Source organism: Zootoca vivipara, chromosome 10, assembly GCF_963506605.1.
Source record: "Zootoca vivipara chromosome 10, rZooViv1.1, whole genome shotgun sequence".
Classification (NCBI taxonomy): domain Eukaryota; kingdom Metazoa; phylum Chordata; class Lepidosauria; order Squamata; family Lacertidae; genus Zootoca; species Zootoca vivipara.
The window spans coordinates 53278186-53294160 of NC_083285.1; the positions used below are offsets into that span (position 1 = coordinate 53278186).

The 15975-nt window shown below is 40.5% G+C and overlaps 1 protein-coding gene across 14 annotated transcripts in view; it reads right to left on the bottom strand.

Moving 5' to 3' along the window:
- FGD4 (FYVE, RhoGEF and PH domain containing 4) overlaps positions 1-15975 on the bottom strand; it is a 125463-nt gene that overhangs the window by 10460 nt on the left and 99028 nt on the right. For 7 of the 14 annotated variants that reach the window (XM_060279943.1, XM_060279945.1, XM_060279948.1 and 4 more), the window contains 6 exons: positions 15143-15173; positions 14771-14866; positions 12833-12958; positions 11133-11273; positions 9893-10033; positions 1066-8763 (listed from right to left, as the gene is read on the bottom strand). In XM_060279943.1, the coding sequence (XP_060135926.1) occupies positions 8500-8763; positions 9893-10033; positions 11133-11273; positions 12833-12958; positions 14771-14866; positions 15143-15173 (799 nt within the window). In that variant the 3' untranslated portion in view covers positions 1066-8499. Of the gene's footprint in view, positions 1-1065; positions 8764-9892; positions 10034-11132; positions 11274-12832; positions 12959-14770; positions 14867-15142; positions 15174-15975 lie in introns of those variants that run through there. The other 7 variants (XR_009558290.1, XR_009558288.1, XR_009558287.1 and 4 more) reach the window with 7 other exon arrangements.

Genomic DNA, 15975 nt, shown 5'->3' on the forward strand with positions numbered 1-15975 from the left:
GAGAGCTGGACCATAAAGAAGGCTGATCGCCGAAGAATTGATGCTTTTGAATTATGGTGCTGGAGGAGACTCTTGAGAGTCCCATGGACTGCAAGAAGATCAAACCTATCCATTCTTAAGGAAATCAGCCCTGAGTGCTCCCTGGAAGGACAGATCGTGAAGCTGAGGCTCCATTACTTTGGCCACCTCATGAGAAGAGAAGACTCCCTAGAAAAGACCCTGATGTTGGGAAAGATGGAGGGCTCAAGGAGAAGGGGACGACAGAGGACGAGATGGTTGGACAGTGTTCTCGAAGCTACCAACATGAGTCTGACCAAACTGCGGGAGGCAGTGAAAGACAGGAGTGCCTGGCGTGCTCTGGTCCACGGGGTCACGAAGATTCGGACGCGACTGAACAACTAAACAACAACAATGACTACACAGAGAAATGCACAAGAGAATTGAAATCACAGAGAATAATTACTGATTTAATGATGCTTTTAATTTACAGGATACAAATTTTTAAAGTTTTCAACAAGAATTAAAGTGCGCAATTTTACAGTATTCCAGCTCTGACCTTTATGGACCAAATATACATATGTTACAGAAATATATACACATATCTGCAAGTATTTTACATTCATGTACATTTTAACGATAACCACTCTCACAATCTTAAATGTTGCTTGTTCTTTTTGCTTTTTATTTATGGTAGAGCAAAAAAAAGAAGACTTATATTATACCCTTTGAGAAATTACAATTTTTACAGCTTGTTCATCTGATACTATCAACTAAGACTTACCCCTGCTTCCACACAAGAATCATTCGTGACATATTCCATATATTTCAGCTGCGTGACACTCTGAAGGCTGTTGGGTACTTGGTTGCTTTGTTTTTCGCCGATTCTCCCCCATGCCCTGCCTGCTTGTAACATTTCCCACCTTCTAAACTTCTTGAGACCAAGAGCAGGTGAGCTTCTGTGCATTTTTATGTGGAATACTGGCTGGTATGTTGTATTTGCCACAGAAAGGGGAATAGTTTTCCCTTCTTCCTTGAAAAAGAATTTAGATCTCTCATGAGATCTATTCCTTTTCTTTAATTTTTAAATTAAAAATATTATTATGCATTTGCAAGGAGTTGCTCCAGACTGAGTAATATTGGAATTACATGTCGGGGGGAGGGGAGTTTTTTCTTATAAAACAACTCATCTACTTCAGTAGAAAAATCTTGGGGGAAATCAAATCTACATTCACTTTGAGAAAACGGGAAATACCAAATAACTAGCTCCCAGACTGGAACATTATTTAATTTTTTCTCTTTAATGCATTTACACAGTGGGTACCTCCCAATTAGATTTTAAATTGTTTACAATGTACTTTGAGTGTATAATATTGTGGAAACTAAGCCATCCCATAAATAAGATGTGCATACTATAAAATTGGTTACCTTTTGTTAAACTGGATGAAGATAGCTTTGAGTATGGACTGAACTGTCATCAAGAGCTATTTTGCATGGATGAGAACATTCTAGTTTGCCCAGCCAAATTCTACCAAGAAAGAAAGAAACACATTTCTTCTTAAAAGACGGTGCTTAAATCCAGAGAAGAGGGGATAACTAACCTATTAGGGATGGAAATATAATTTACATGACACTTGTGCTTAAACTGATCATCTCCTTTCCCATTTAATTTTGCTTACATCAGTGCTTCTCAAACTATTTCATGGGGTGGACTGGCAAACCCCATCCCACCTGATGTGCCAGGAGCTGGTACCATATTGGGTAACTGAAGCATCCCACCCATCCTGGGAGGTGGTGGAGTCACCACAGACCAGCAGCCGATGGCTCATGAACTGGACCGCCACTGAGTAGCACTGGCTTACATGAATGAAAGCAAGAGAATTGTCACCATGGATTTTGTTTGTGCTCCTCAGTGGCATAAACATTAGACACCATCTAGAACCTTAATCCTACCGGTATTATCCATCACGTTAGCATTGTGGCAGAGGGGTGGTTACATCATTTTATGACACCACTAAGGCCCAGCCCGAAGAGACTTCTCTTTTCAGGTGTGAAAGAATATGTGAAGTGCTAAAGCGTGAACTCTTGAGGATGTTTGCTCCAAGGAGCTCTGACTGATCCTGGCTCACTGACCTGCTTTTGCACACTGCACAAACAAGTGGCAGAAATGTATGCTGCTGCTTTTCATGTACAGAATCGAGTGCATGCTAAATATTTGTACAAACATATTGCCCACAGCATACCCTAAAATTAAATGACAGGATCCACTGTCCTGCGGGTACCTGCAGTTCCTACTGTAAACCCTGGCTAAGGCAATGATTTATTTGACAATCATGATAGCCCCACTTATGCAACGAGAGCTGCTTTCTACCTTATGTTTGCATTGTGGCAAGAAAACTGCTTTGTGTGCAAGCTTCCCCTCTCAGTTTAACCAACAGGGCAGCTCCATGTACACACCCCTTTGGACATGTTCTTCTCTTAATTACATTTTTAAATGTAACAAAATATTTTTGGGGAGAGGATGGCGTCACAGGCACCAGCCAGTCAGCACTGTGCACATCTGGCATTTGCTGAAATCAGCAGAACATTTCTACTCAGCTCAACTGCTAACTCCTCTTTTCATGAATGTTTATACATAGCCCTAGATTTACGAGTGCACTGATCTATAACCATTTGGAAAATACAATAGAAAAAAGTGTTCCTTTTTTATGCCTTCGGGAAGAAAGCAGTTCACGGTTGTGAACCAATACACCAGTTACTTGCCCTGGGACACTCTTAGCATGATGAGCCTTGAGTTAGTCGGGGGAAATGGACTGCAAAAAAAGGGGAAAAAGCCACTCCACTACAATTGATTTGCACCTGCACATACAAAATGCCACTGAAGATGGATAAATGCTTTAGAGTTAAAGACTAAGAAGTCAATAGAGCTAAAGGTATCAAGATGGCACAGCGCTACAGACTTCTTTCATTATTCAAGTATATTTACATCCAGCAACAATAAAAACAATAGTACGCTTAGTCAAAGTACAACTGATAATTACATTTGGTATACCCATGCTTTATCAAACTACTATAGTTTTTCCTATCACTGAAGCCATTTTCAGTGACCCAACCAAATTTCACTGTCCCACTGAGAGCAAAGAGACTTACGTTTACTAACTTTGGCAAGATTATGGCCAATATTCCACACACCCCAAATATGTCAAATTACAGCCAGCTGTAGATTCAAATCTAGCAAAAAAAAAGTTAAACCAATAAATTCACAAGTCTCAAATTCATTCTCAACTGAGCAATTACAAAATTACTGTTTTTAAAAAAATCAACTTGTATCAGATTGCAAGAACGTTTAAATAAGGCAGCAAAGACACTAGCACATAGTATTCTACACTGTAAGTTTACCTTGCTTATATTGGCAAAGTTGAAGGGAAAAAGTTGATGCAGAAAATGTTCAGTTAAAAACAACGTTTGACACACAAGCATTGTTTTGGGGTGGCCTAATGTCGGCAATGTGGATATTCTAAGTGGCCAGTCCTTTCGTGCACCACAGTTCCTGGAATTTATTCTCTGATGCAGCAGTGGGTGAGTGGGTTTCTTGTCACCACCGACCCCATGAGGATGATCCACCGAACACCAGGGTAACATCATGGTTTGAACTGGCAGACATTTTTAAGCTGAGTGATTTGCTGGCACCCTAAGTGCTGCTCAAGTGGTCAAGCAAGAGAATGAAACCCCATCAATGGATCAGTGCAGAAGGAGACCAGGTCCTTGCTAAGCATACTTAGGAAACAGGGATCCAGCTTCAGCAATGCATGCTTGGTCTCTGTCATTTGTACCTGCAGCAAGTTTTCCTGCCTCAGCATTGTTAAGCAGCTCATTGTCATTAACCACAGATCATTATGGTTTCCCTTCATCTAACATCTGAAGTAATTGGTAAAAGCACAAGGACATGCAGATTCGGTTACAAAAGCTGTCTCTCTCTCTCTCTACTGAAGCAATTATTTAAATTGGCTTGCAAAGTGTGTACATAAACATAAACACACACACACACACACACCCTCCTTCGTTATTGCATCCTGCTGCATGCTAACGCCATACAGAACCAGTCAGACAGTCAGTTAAATAAAAAAAGGAAATGGGGTAACAGTTAAAAGGCCAATGCAACATGAAAATTAAGACGACTAAACACAAATTCCAGTATTTTCCAACAACACACAGAAGTTCTGCTTAGAATGAGATACAGCTTGAAAATGTTAACCATGAAGCCAGAACTTCTGTTACCCACATGTGGGATGGCCTCAGGAGAAAACAAATTAAAAGGGCCACTTCTTTGTCCTAGAAATCCTACAGAGATAAAAAATGTACCTTAAAAGGTTTGGGAGCCAGAATAGGGTAAGGAAATCAGACTATATATCTTATTTACCTCATCTTTATTACAAAGTAGTCATTAGCTGTGCTTTACGCAGGAGTCTTAAGGACCCCAGTGCTTGAACATTGAAGTAAATCTCATTTCTTTCTATGGAACTTTGCTTCTATGCAAGTGTGCTTAGGATATTTAATAGGAAGTGCTCTCTAAGTGCTAGATAGGGGCTATTTATTATTATTATTATTATTGATGCCCCCCCCAAAGGTTTGCACTACACGTCTGCAAACTGGGAGGGGAAAGATGAAGGAAACCAGAAATTACCTGTGTGCTTGTTTTCCATCCTCCAGCCCCCTCATCCCAAACAATATAGGGATAATTACAACCCATTTCCATTCCTTTCCAACCCATATAGCATAACATGTGATCAACTATAAATGGTTACTAGCCCTGGTACAAAAAGTGTGCTTTCAAACAAGGTTCCCAGAACCAAAACCACCATATAGACACCCCTCCTATTCATCAGGGAAGGAACATAAGGCCTCTTTCTGAAAATTTGCCCATAATGTCATTGTAGTAGAAGTGTAATAGTTGGTTTTCCATTAAGAAAAACCCAAACATTTAGGATAACTGCATGTACGCAAAAAGGTTCACAGTCAACGATTAACTCTGCGCTGAGACGAGAGTCACATCAGAAATATACAATGAGTTAGAAGATTTTGTACCCAACATGCTTGCTTTAGGCCTGCTTTGCATATTACACCTTTCCTACAATTAAATGTTTCAAATGGGTTTGGGGAATAAAGATACAGCCTGATTGTAGAGTGTCACACATGATAAACAAAAAATGCACGTTTTGTTGTGCATACACACGTGTGCAATAGCCACATAGGGCAACTTATGCCTTGATGCATTCTTTTTCCTTGTTGGCGCAACGTGATTGTGAGTAATTAACACAATTTTTATGGTAAGAAGCAATGGACATTCTGTATACCAGATGACACCCAGCAGCACTTACTATGTGGTAATAACAACAACAATCCTGCCCTCAAGGATGAAAAGGAAATAGCCTGTTCAAAGTCTAAAATGAAGAGGAAAGATCTGAATTTACGAAAAGCGAAGAGTCCACTCAAAACTGTCCCTGAAATTAAATCCTACCTAATCCTACCTAATCGCAGGTGGATGCTGCTCAAGAGGTTCTGCATTAGGGTGAATGAATGGAGAGATCTCCCCAATCAGTTGGCAAAGGAATCTGGCACATCTCCGCGGATGGGAAGTATTTCCCAGCAGGAGCAATATGGAAAGTTCCAATGAAGACAAGGCAAAGTACTGGAAAATCATTCCTTTTCTTTCTTTTGCATTAAGCATTTTTAAAAAACTATTTTTAAAAGACACTTCAGCAGCAACATCAGCTAAAAAAAACCCAGGAGCTGCAAAAGGAATATCAGGCCTACGGTAGAGGAATACGATTGGATCAAAGCTCATCCCTAATCTAGTAAGATTACTATTGCTCTAATAAAGAGCCCAGTGCTTCCTCTGGATTCCCAATTTTACTTTTCTCTCTAAAAACCACAAGGTTCTTTCCATCAAAGGCATGTCTACTTTTGTACTACATGCAGAAATGCAGACAGAAATCGTCTGCATAGAAACATTAGGAAGAAGACCACAACCAGTGCAGGTCTTTTCATTCACCAGAATATTACTGAATGAGTCTAGAATAGGATCTGGTTTGTTGGCCCAGACTGGCAGTATACAGCAAACTGACTGTCACCTTGAGCATTCTGTTAGCTCCATTATCTAGTTATTAGTGAAGCAAGCCCATTCGGAAGGCATTGGGTGGGCACTAATATTTCAATTCCACAGGTATTTTGGAAAGAGTGCTTTGCATATTTAATACTCAGCAAAAGTGAGCAAAGCATGGAAGTAGTATTTAAAATGGGATATATAGAACACCTCTTCAGACCTTCGTATTTTTAACATGAAGGCTTGAAGACAGTTTCCCTGCAATCAGAAGCCTGTCTTGTTGGGGTCACCTATCATACAGAGATTTCAAAGCACTTTCAATGGAATGTACTTAGCATTCTCCTGCTAAATGCATGAATGCCTGAAGAGCCATCGCAGCCAAGGACAAGTGGGTGCAGGTCTTGTATGCATTTTCCTGCCTCCTCCTGCCCATGGTTAAGCCCTTGCCTGACTATGCCTTTAGTCTCTTCAAATTGTGGCTATTTAGCAGAGAAATATTAAAAACTGGTGTCTTCCCCCATGACAGGTAGATTTGAACTTAAGTAACTGAACACAGACCAATCTGGAGGTGCAAGATAAAATTAGCAAGTTACAACAAAACTGTTACTGTCATTATTGGCTCAATACTGCAAAACGTAATGAATATATATAATTCCCTAAGAATCCTTTTATCCACTAAGTAAGGTCCAGGTATTCAGGTTTGTGTTTTTTAAAGCCATATCCCCTACAAAATCAGATTTCATGTCTATTATGTTATACAGTGTGTAATATTCCATGCAAACAGTGGGTGCAGTCACATATTGCAATGGCAGCTCTGCCACCCACTGTATAAGTGGGTATGAGTCATACAATACAGTTGTATGACTAATACAGTGGTAATAACTGTTGCAACATGTGCACGGTTAGTGAGAGTTATAACTGCTAAATTCAAATATGCCAAATCATATTTTGTTTCAACCATAATTTAGAATACAAAGCACAATTTGAGTTTCTAAATGTACAGGAAGCAATGGTTTAGGGAAACTTGCAGGCTTTCATATTTTCTGCTCAGCACTGCCATCTCAATGTGGTTGCATCTGACTTTTAGCTATGATTTGTCAACTACAGTTTGCACAAAGCATGTACAGTAAACCATGGGTTAGGGAAACTTTCATATTGTCTGCTCAGCACTACTGTCTCAATGCAGTTGCCTCTGACTTTTAACTATGATTTGTCAACTACAGTTTGCCCAAGGCATGGCTTAATGGTGTTTTTTTGCTGTCTCAAATCATGGCTTGTCAATTCAGACATCCTCCTAAACTATGTATATTTAATATTTCTTAATCACGATTTGATGTGATGTCTGGATTGACTGATTATAATATTAAGGTCCGAGTGTTAGTGACCAACTATAAAGGCATAATACATGATCACAAGTGATCATTTAAGACCAGGCTGTTATTTACTGAAGCACTTGCTGTAATTTTAAAAAGGTAGCACCACCTTCCAAAGGTTAACAGGCACAGGACTGAGTAGAGGAATTATTATGGTTTTCAAAACACAGCCAGAACTTGCACATCCATTACATGCCATTTGATTTACTACTGCTTTTTAAGCTCTACGTTTATGTATAAAAATATCAATGCCATCAGATATAAACAAGTAACTAGTTGTTTTTAATTTAGAATCCTCTGCTTAAATTTTTAGGAGGATGCATGCTTTATAAATCATAGGCAAATAGCATGAACCTAGTATCATGAAGTCAAATCAAAATTAAGTATATTACATTTTTCTCTCTAATAGCATACCCTGCAAATCTTATATATTGTACTTGTTTAATAATTTTTAAAATGGAAAAAAGAATGAGGGTTTTTAATAGATAATTTAGAAATTTTAGATACTCTGGGTATTGTTCTTTTCTCAAACACAAATTGATAGACTATATGTACAAGTCAGTGTAAATAGTGCTAGAATTTAGATACAATAAACCAAACTGTCTTTACATTCCACTACACATCTATTTTGGCAAAAGAGGTATATCTTAAGACACAGCTACGAGTCCTAGAATGCAGCCAAGATATACCAGTGCTGACATCAATATTTCTTTCTCAATAGCATTCATTTCGTATGATGCTATTTTCTTGAGAAGAGTGGTATAGTAATATTGGTCACTCTTTGATAGACATTCATTTAATAAAAAGGAAATGTGGAAGGGTACATTAATTTTATTGACACAACATAAATATAAGAAAAAGTTCCCTAAAAAAAAAGATGAACATTGTTTTTCTTTTCCAACATAAAGTGCTAAGAAATGTGGTTGAGCCAGGAAGGCTGGCTTCTTTCTTGCTGATTTCAAAATTAGTGTCAACCAAAGTTTTGAGTGGAGAGAGAGAGAAATACATTACAGACCACCTGCTATGTCAAGTTTCAGCTTCCAGTTTTGCAGAGCTTTCATGCTGGTCCTCTAAACTCATCCGCAAATGATTTGGGCAATCCGGTGTTTCACCTTTGACGGCCAAATGGATGACCTTCAACCACTTCTGTTTTAGTTCCTCATTGTCCGCAGCAAAACTGTGCACTGACTTGGACTGAGTCAATTTGAAACTGTGTGGAAGGTCAGCGCTTCTTGGAGTGTCATCTACTGTGTAGCCCAGCAAAGGGATGGTAGCTAGCGCTTTTACATCCTAAGTAAACAGAAATAAATAACCTTTTTAAAAAGCTCTGGGTTTGGTAAGGAGGAGAGGAGAGCAATTGATCAACCGATTACAGGTAGGTAGCCGTGTTGGTCTGCCGTAGTCTAAACAAAATATATAAAAAAATTCCTTCCAGTAGCACCATACCAATACCATACCAATGACACTTAGTTGGTCTCTAAAGTGCTACTGGAAGGATTTTTTTTATTTTGATCGACCGATTACATAACCAGAGTGCAAGACTTCATCCCCCCTCGCACAAACGTCTCGCACCAGCAGGGGCAGACAGGTGTTGGGAGGAAAAGGAAAGCTCTATCGTGGTGGTCTTTAGCAAGACAGAAAAATGAAGATGGCATAGGCACCCGTGGGAGAAGAAAGGTGCAGAAGTGGAGAAATCCTCATCCTACGAGTCGCCTCCTTATCCTCTTATTACCTACCCCTCCACCCCACAATTAATCACAGAATGAGCACTGGGGAAACAGGATATTGCCATAGTCTCCACAACAATTTATTTCTGTCACAGTGGTCGGATGGGACTACTTCAGAGTAACGACTCTGCACCGCTCTGCATTTTATCTTTTTATTGGTGCTGCTTATTTACAGTGCTAAAGGTGGAGCTATTTACAGAGACACATCTCTTCAGCTTTCATCAGAACCTCCGAATGGCTTTTGGCGCGTCTTGCGCCAGCATAACAACTTGGGGAGACCCATCCTCTTCCCCCGACGCTTTCTGCGAAGTTCCGGAGTTGGGGGGATGGGTCTGCCCCCCCCTCTTTCCTCCTTCCTGTCCCACCTGGGACGCTGGCTCTTCTACCCTGCCAGAGCCTTGGACCCCACTTCCTGTTTCCCCACTGGAGCTGGAGCTTTCCCTGCTCTCAGTCGTGCTCTGGGCTGGGCTGGAACTCAGGAGGGGAGGGGCTTCGCGATACCCCTTGCCCCTCACAATTTCTGTGAAAAACACCTTGTTTGTCTGCTGAGGGGGACAGATTAAAAAACAGAGGAAGTGGGACAGAGTGCATATATGATAATTGCAAAGCTGTTACTGGGAGCAATTGTACCCCACTTTTCATGCACCCTATCCGAGGATATTTTTTTTGTCCAACATGTTCTTCCTACATACCTGTGGAGCACCGTACATATATAATACAAGGGCTTCCTGCTTAGGAATCACACACCAAGCCTTCTGCCAAGTCCTAGATTTTTCCAAGTATTGGAGAAAACTACATATCACACTGTTACCGGATACTTCTGCTGATTCAATCTGTAAGGGCAGAAGAGAAATATTATCTTTCAGAGATTTCCAATAGCTTAGCCTAGCTACAGCACAGTTCCTCAGATTATTATAGTTAGAACATAAGATGTTATTCATTTACTGAGAGTTGAATTACAGCAAATGTCAGTTGAGCCGAATAGTTAGAAGGAACCAGGCAAGATAAATCTCAATCCTTATAATGAATTCACCATTTTGCTATTTATCAAAACAACATGGCATGGAAGCAAGTGTTAGGACACAGAACTGATGCTTATAAGTTCCTGATAAAGATGGGGACTAGCTATTCTGACACTGGGTGCCTCATAAAGGGCAAAATGGTGAGTTTAAAGAACAGCTGAATGGGAGAAAAGAATAGTACTGGAAGCTTCTGCTGAAACAGAAGTCTCAAGATCATCTGCCAACCTTGGTTGTTTTTTAGTCAATAGTCCCCCACTCTCTGCAAATCTCACTCGAGTACAGACACACTTCCCACTTCTCCCTCTGCCCAAACTTCACCAGCTGTAAGAATCCAGTAACCCTATAAAATATGTCATATTCAAAAGGGGTGGGTGGGAAGTGTGGTCAAGGGATCATGACTTGAGCCAAACCCATCCACCTAAGCCTGTTTTCAAACAAAATGGTCTCCATATGCAGGCTACTTTTAAAATGTATGTATGTTTGTGTATACATATATCGAGAGACAGATAGACAGACACAAAACTTGCTTGGTGGCTGATCCACACAGTTTTCTGGATGCTGCCATAAACTATTGGCATAAAAGGCTTTGCAGAAGCAAAGAGATCCATTACGTGACAGAAGCAAAAACATGTGACTTGGCCTTTTTTCATGAATGGCTTGCCACACAAAGCAGTGGCACAGCAGTGGCACACACAACTCAAAGCAGCCACATCAAGGTGGCTGTTCTGTGAAAATATGACTTTTGACTGTATCTAAACAAACACAGGATATGAATCTCAGGTCCAATCCAAAAGCTCTCTATATTAGTACCACGTAAACCATCCAAGAAAAATGCATCATCTTCCAATGAAAGGTAAGCCAAAGACCATATTACACACAACACAATGAAATAACTCTTTAAATGTCATACCTCCAAGATTCCTTTCTTCTTCTTTTCTTCGCTATCTGTGCATCCTGTTATAATGTGGTAGCAGTCCTTACAAACCTTGTTCAGCTTACCACCATCATACTCAAGATGAGCTTTGTAATCAGAACATTTCCAGCAAACCACCTTAAGAAGAGTAAGAGGAGGAGGGGAATGAATTACAGTATTCTGGAATATTATTTTCCCTCTTCCCCATTCATTCTATATGGTGAGATTTTGCCAAACACGTGCCTCCTGACATTTCCAAAAGTGAAAGTCATCCAAATCATTCCTTGTTCCAAGGAAGGAACCTTCCCTGAATTAGCTCTGCCACCCAAATCAATGCAATCCAAGACCCACAAACAACAAATTCAGGCTTAGGTTGTGAGATTACAATGCTATTTGTCCAATTTCTTCACAGGCATGTGATTCCCTCCTCTTCCCCAATAGAATTAATCCTGAGATTCTCATTTTATTTTTATTTTTTATTACATTTATATACCACCTTTTCCTTCCAAGGAGTTCATGATTCTCCTCCCCATTTCATCCTCACAACAACCCTGTGAAGTAGGTGAGGCCAAGAGATGGTGGCTGGCCCAAATGGCCCAACCTAGCAAAGGGCTCATTCAAGACTTCTGCTTGTCCCGCCACTTTCCTCCAAGGGAAATCTGATATTTACCACTGAATCGGAGTAAACATCAATCAGGTTTTCTGCAGATTGACGCCTGGCTCTGATTCAGCACTAAACAGAAAACCGGAGCAAACAGAAAACCACTCAGACCCGAGCTTTCTAGGCACAGGAAGAGTGGAAGTGTGGCCAAGCCGGGTTGTATCCACTACAGTCATCCCATTGACACAAGGGCTTCTGCTTGAGCAACAAAACTTCAATTAGCTGTCCTCCCCCAATGCCCCACCACCACCACCAATCCTCCTCCATAGGGTTGAGGCAAATCCTATAACAAACTGAGGGAGCAAGGAGAAGTTCCACTGCACAAGTGGAAGCCCTTGCACAAATGGGACGACTTCGCTGCATACAGCTCAAAGGAAATAAAATTCTCTCAACTAGTAACGGAACCCTAGTAACCCTGACAAAAGCTTCAAGGCAAATGCAAATTTAAGGTTAGTTGAATTAGTTGTCTTAAGATTATCAGTTGAAAAATCAGGTATTAGTGAGAGCTTAGAGGATAAAAGCAAAGCAAAAACTGTCTTCATCTTAGCTGCATCATCATCGAGGCAGGAAAACAAGACTTAAAAATCACCAACTGCTGAAAGAACAATTTAATGGGAAATTTCCTAAGCTGTCCATGAATGGAATCAGTTTGGCTCATACAGTGAAGCCGCCCCCCACATTTTGACCACTGCTCAACAGCATGCTCAACGGCAACAAAGCAGCATTTAGAAGCCACCAGCAGATGGCGGATATGAGCAGGTTTTGGGCTGATCCAGCATCTGTTACGAAGAAGAGTTTGGATTTGATATCCCGCTTTATCACTACCTGAAGGAGTCTCAAAGCAGCTAACATTCTCCTTTTCCCTCCTCCCCCACAACAAACACCCTGTGAGGTGGGTGGGGCTGAGAGACTTCAAAGAAGTGTGACTAGCTCAAGGTCACCCAGCAGCTGCATGTGGAGGAGCTTATGAGTCTACCACTCTTAACCACTACACCACACTGGCTTAACCAACTAGTAGACATGGCTTTGTGCTTACATGCCCACATGCTCGGCAATGATGCCTCCTCCTCGTCAGGGCATTGAAGGATTCCTTGCATTTCATGCACATGGTCACTTCATTGTCCCGAATCCATCTTGGTGCTCTCTTCCCTAGCTCAGCAGTCTGAAGGGAGATGTGGAGAAATTATGAAGTCATTCGCAGCAGTGAAGAAAACAAATCACTTTCTTTCACTGGGAAAGTAGCAGCACAACACAAGCAGTTTGGAAATCTACATGTTTACTCCATAAAGTATTGACACTGTATTTTTTCTGCACTTTGATCTGGATTTCATAAATGCATTTTATTGATTATACTATATTACATTATATATGCAAATAACTTTGGTGATTTGTCATATGAGTGAAAATAAAAATAAAAATAATAATAATAATAATAATAATAAATTTTTATTTATACCCCGCCCTCCCCAGTCAAAAACCGGGCTCAGGGCGGCTGACACCAACAGAATTACAATAAAACATAAAAACAATTAATTAAAATACAGATTAAAATACAGTATTAAAATTTAAAGTGCAGCCTCATTTCAAGTAGGCCATAAATCCAAGCCATGAGGGAGGAAAACACAGGGGTCAGGCTGAGTCTAACCCAAAGGCCAGGCAGAACAGCTCTGTCTTGCAGGCCCTGCGGAAAGATGACAAATCCCGCAGGGCCCTGGTCTCCTGGGAAAGAGTGTTCCACCAGGTTGGGGCCAGTACTGAAAAGGCCCTGGCTCTAGTAGAGGCCAATCTAGCCATCTTATGACTCGGGATCTCCAGAATATTATTATTTGTGGACCTTAAGGTCCTCCGCGGGGCATACCAGGAGAGGCGGTCCCGTAGATACGAGGGTCCCAAGTCGCATAGGGCTTTAAAGGTCAAAACCAGCACCTTAAACCTGATCCTGTACTCCACCGGGAGCCAGTGCAGCTGGTAAAGCACTGGATGAATGTGATCCCGCGGCAATGACCCCGTGAGGAGCCTTGCCGCGGCATTCTGCACCCGCTGGAGTTTCTGGGTCAGCTTTAAGGGCAACCCTGCGTAGAGCGAGTTACAATAGTCAAGCCTGGAGGTGATCGTCGCATGGATTACTGTGGCCAGATCGGGGCGAGAGAGGTAAGGGACCAACTGCTTGATGCGGCGGAGATGGAAAAATGCCACCTTTGCTGTGGATGCAACCTGCGCCTCCATGGAGTTTTATGCAGTATCTTCTGCATAAAACCAAGCACCACGCATCTTGATAGCACACTAAATAATGGTAAGCAGTAGCAGCAACAGTAATAAACCATATTCTCATATGTGCATCTAACAAGGGTAAAGGACATGCTCATATGGATGCAAATTTGTTTTGTGAATTAATACTAAGAAACCAAGGCTGGGTACATATGATGTGTTTATAGTGCATTTCTAACACATTTTTAAACTCAAATAATTCTAGGCACTGTAGTTTGTTAAGGGTTGTTGGAAATACCGTGTTTCTCATATTATAAGACATGTCTTATATTTATTTTTTCCTCAAAAAAACACACTATGGCTTATTTTCAAGGGATGTCTTATTTTTTTCCTCCTCCTCCTGCCGCAGCCAGCATTGCTGCTGCGCCTATCACTATGTCTTATTTTCGGGGTATGGCTTATATTCCTTGAATGCTTAAAAATCCTGCTATGGCTTATTTTATGGGTATGTCTTAAAATATGAGAAACAGGGTATTAACTCTGTAAGGGGCAAACTACAATGTCCAGAATTCTTTGTGGGAAAGAAAGTGCTTTGAATGTGCTTTAAAGGTATAGTGTGTACACAAGCCTCAAAGTGGAAACATAACTGGGACAAGACTAAGTACAAGGCCTCACTTTCAAAAGCCATTCCCAGCATTTTCAGGTGCAATTTTCACGTCAGCAGCTTCAGACATACCCTATCAAAACGTTATGGGTGCCCACTTACAGAAACTTCAATAGGTGTGTCCTCATATTCTTTTGCAATAGCAGTTCTAAATGTTTCATTCCTTTGCTGAAAAGCATCTATAGTATTCTGGAGAGCCTGGAATGAACAGCATGGGTCAGAACTACTAAAACTTCAAATCTAATCAATTTAATGACAAAACAAAAGAGGTCACACAGCATGCTTGATTTACAGCTAGCATATCCGTTAATTTTAAAAAGGAATAAGCATTAAAAGTTTTAGTTTAAAGGAAGCACAAAAATAAGGCATATTCCAAAGCGGTAGCAGTCTTAGGTTATTGCAGCAAATACAAAATCCTTTCTAACAACTAGCAAACTTATTGTGGCATAAGTTTTAATAAAACACCACACTTACCTTTATCCATTCTTCTTTATCTTGTTCAGAACTACAGGAAACAGTCGGGACATAACAGTTAAAAGCAAGTTCAGGAAACATTAATTAGCTAGAGTCAAATCAATTTCTGATTATTCAAGGCACCTATTACTTTGACTTGCTTACGGTGTAAATCGGAACACAGAAGGCTTAAGTGAGAATACTGAAAATGCCCCATTAAAAGAAAAGCTTGGCATCCTGTATTCAAACGCTGATGCGCTTCAGTTGCGCAGGATTATTTCAAATGAAATTTTAATTATGAATCACGATGGCATTCTTAGCAGTAGCCTCCCGTCTCTCCTCCCTCCCCCCAACACGTAGTGGTAAGGAAATGTCAAATGATTGCATCCAGTCATAATGCATGTATAGAACACACAAACAGAAACTCTTTCCAACATTCACAAATCATTCAATTATAATTAGAGGTGGATTTCTCCCAACTTTCATAGCTTCCTTCCCTCCAAAAGGTAAAGAGATTTAAAACCATAACCATCCATTTTTATAACAAACCCTCCGAAAGAAAATAAAAAAAATTCTTTCAGTGGCACCTTAAAGACCAACTAAGTTTTAATTTTGGTATGAGCTTTCGTGTGCATGCACACTTCTTGTATCTGAAGAAGTGTGCATGCACACGAAAGCTCATACCAAAATAAAAACTTAGTTGGTCTTTAAGGTGCTACTGAAAGAATTTTTTATTTTGTTTCGACTCAGACCAACACGGCTACCTACCTCCCAAAGAAGTCATATCTGTGACTCCACACAAATATTTTACTGACCAATTTGAAGTCTATCTAAAAATAGGTTTGTAAGCTACC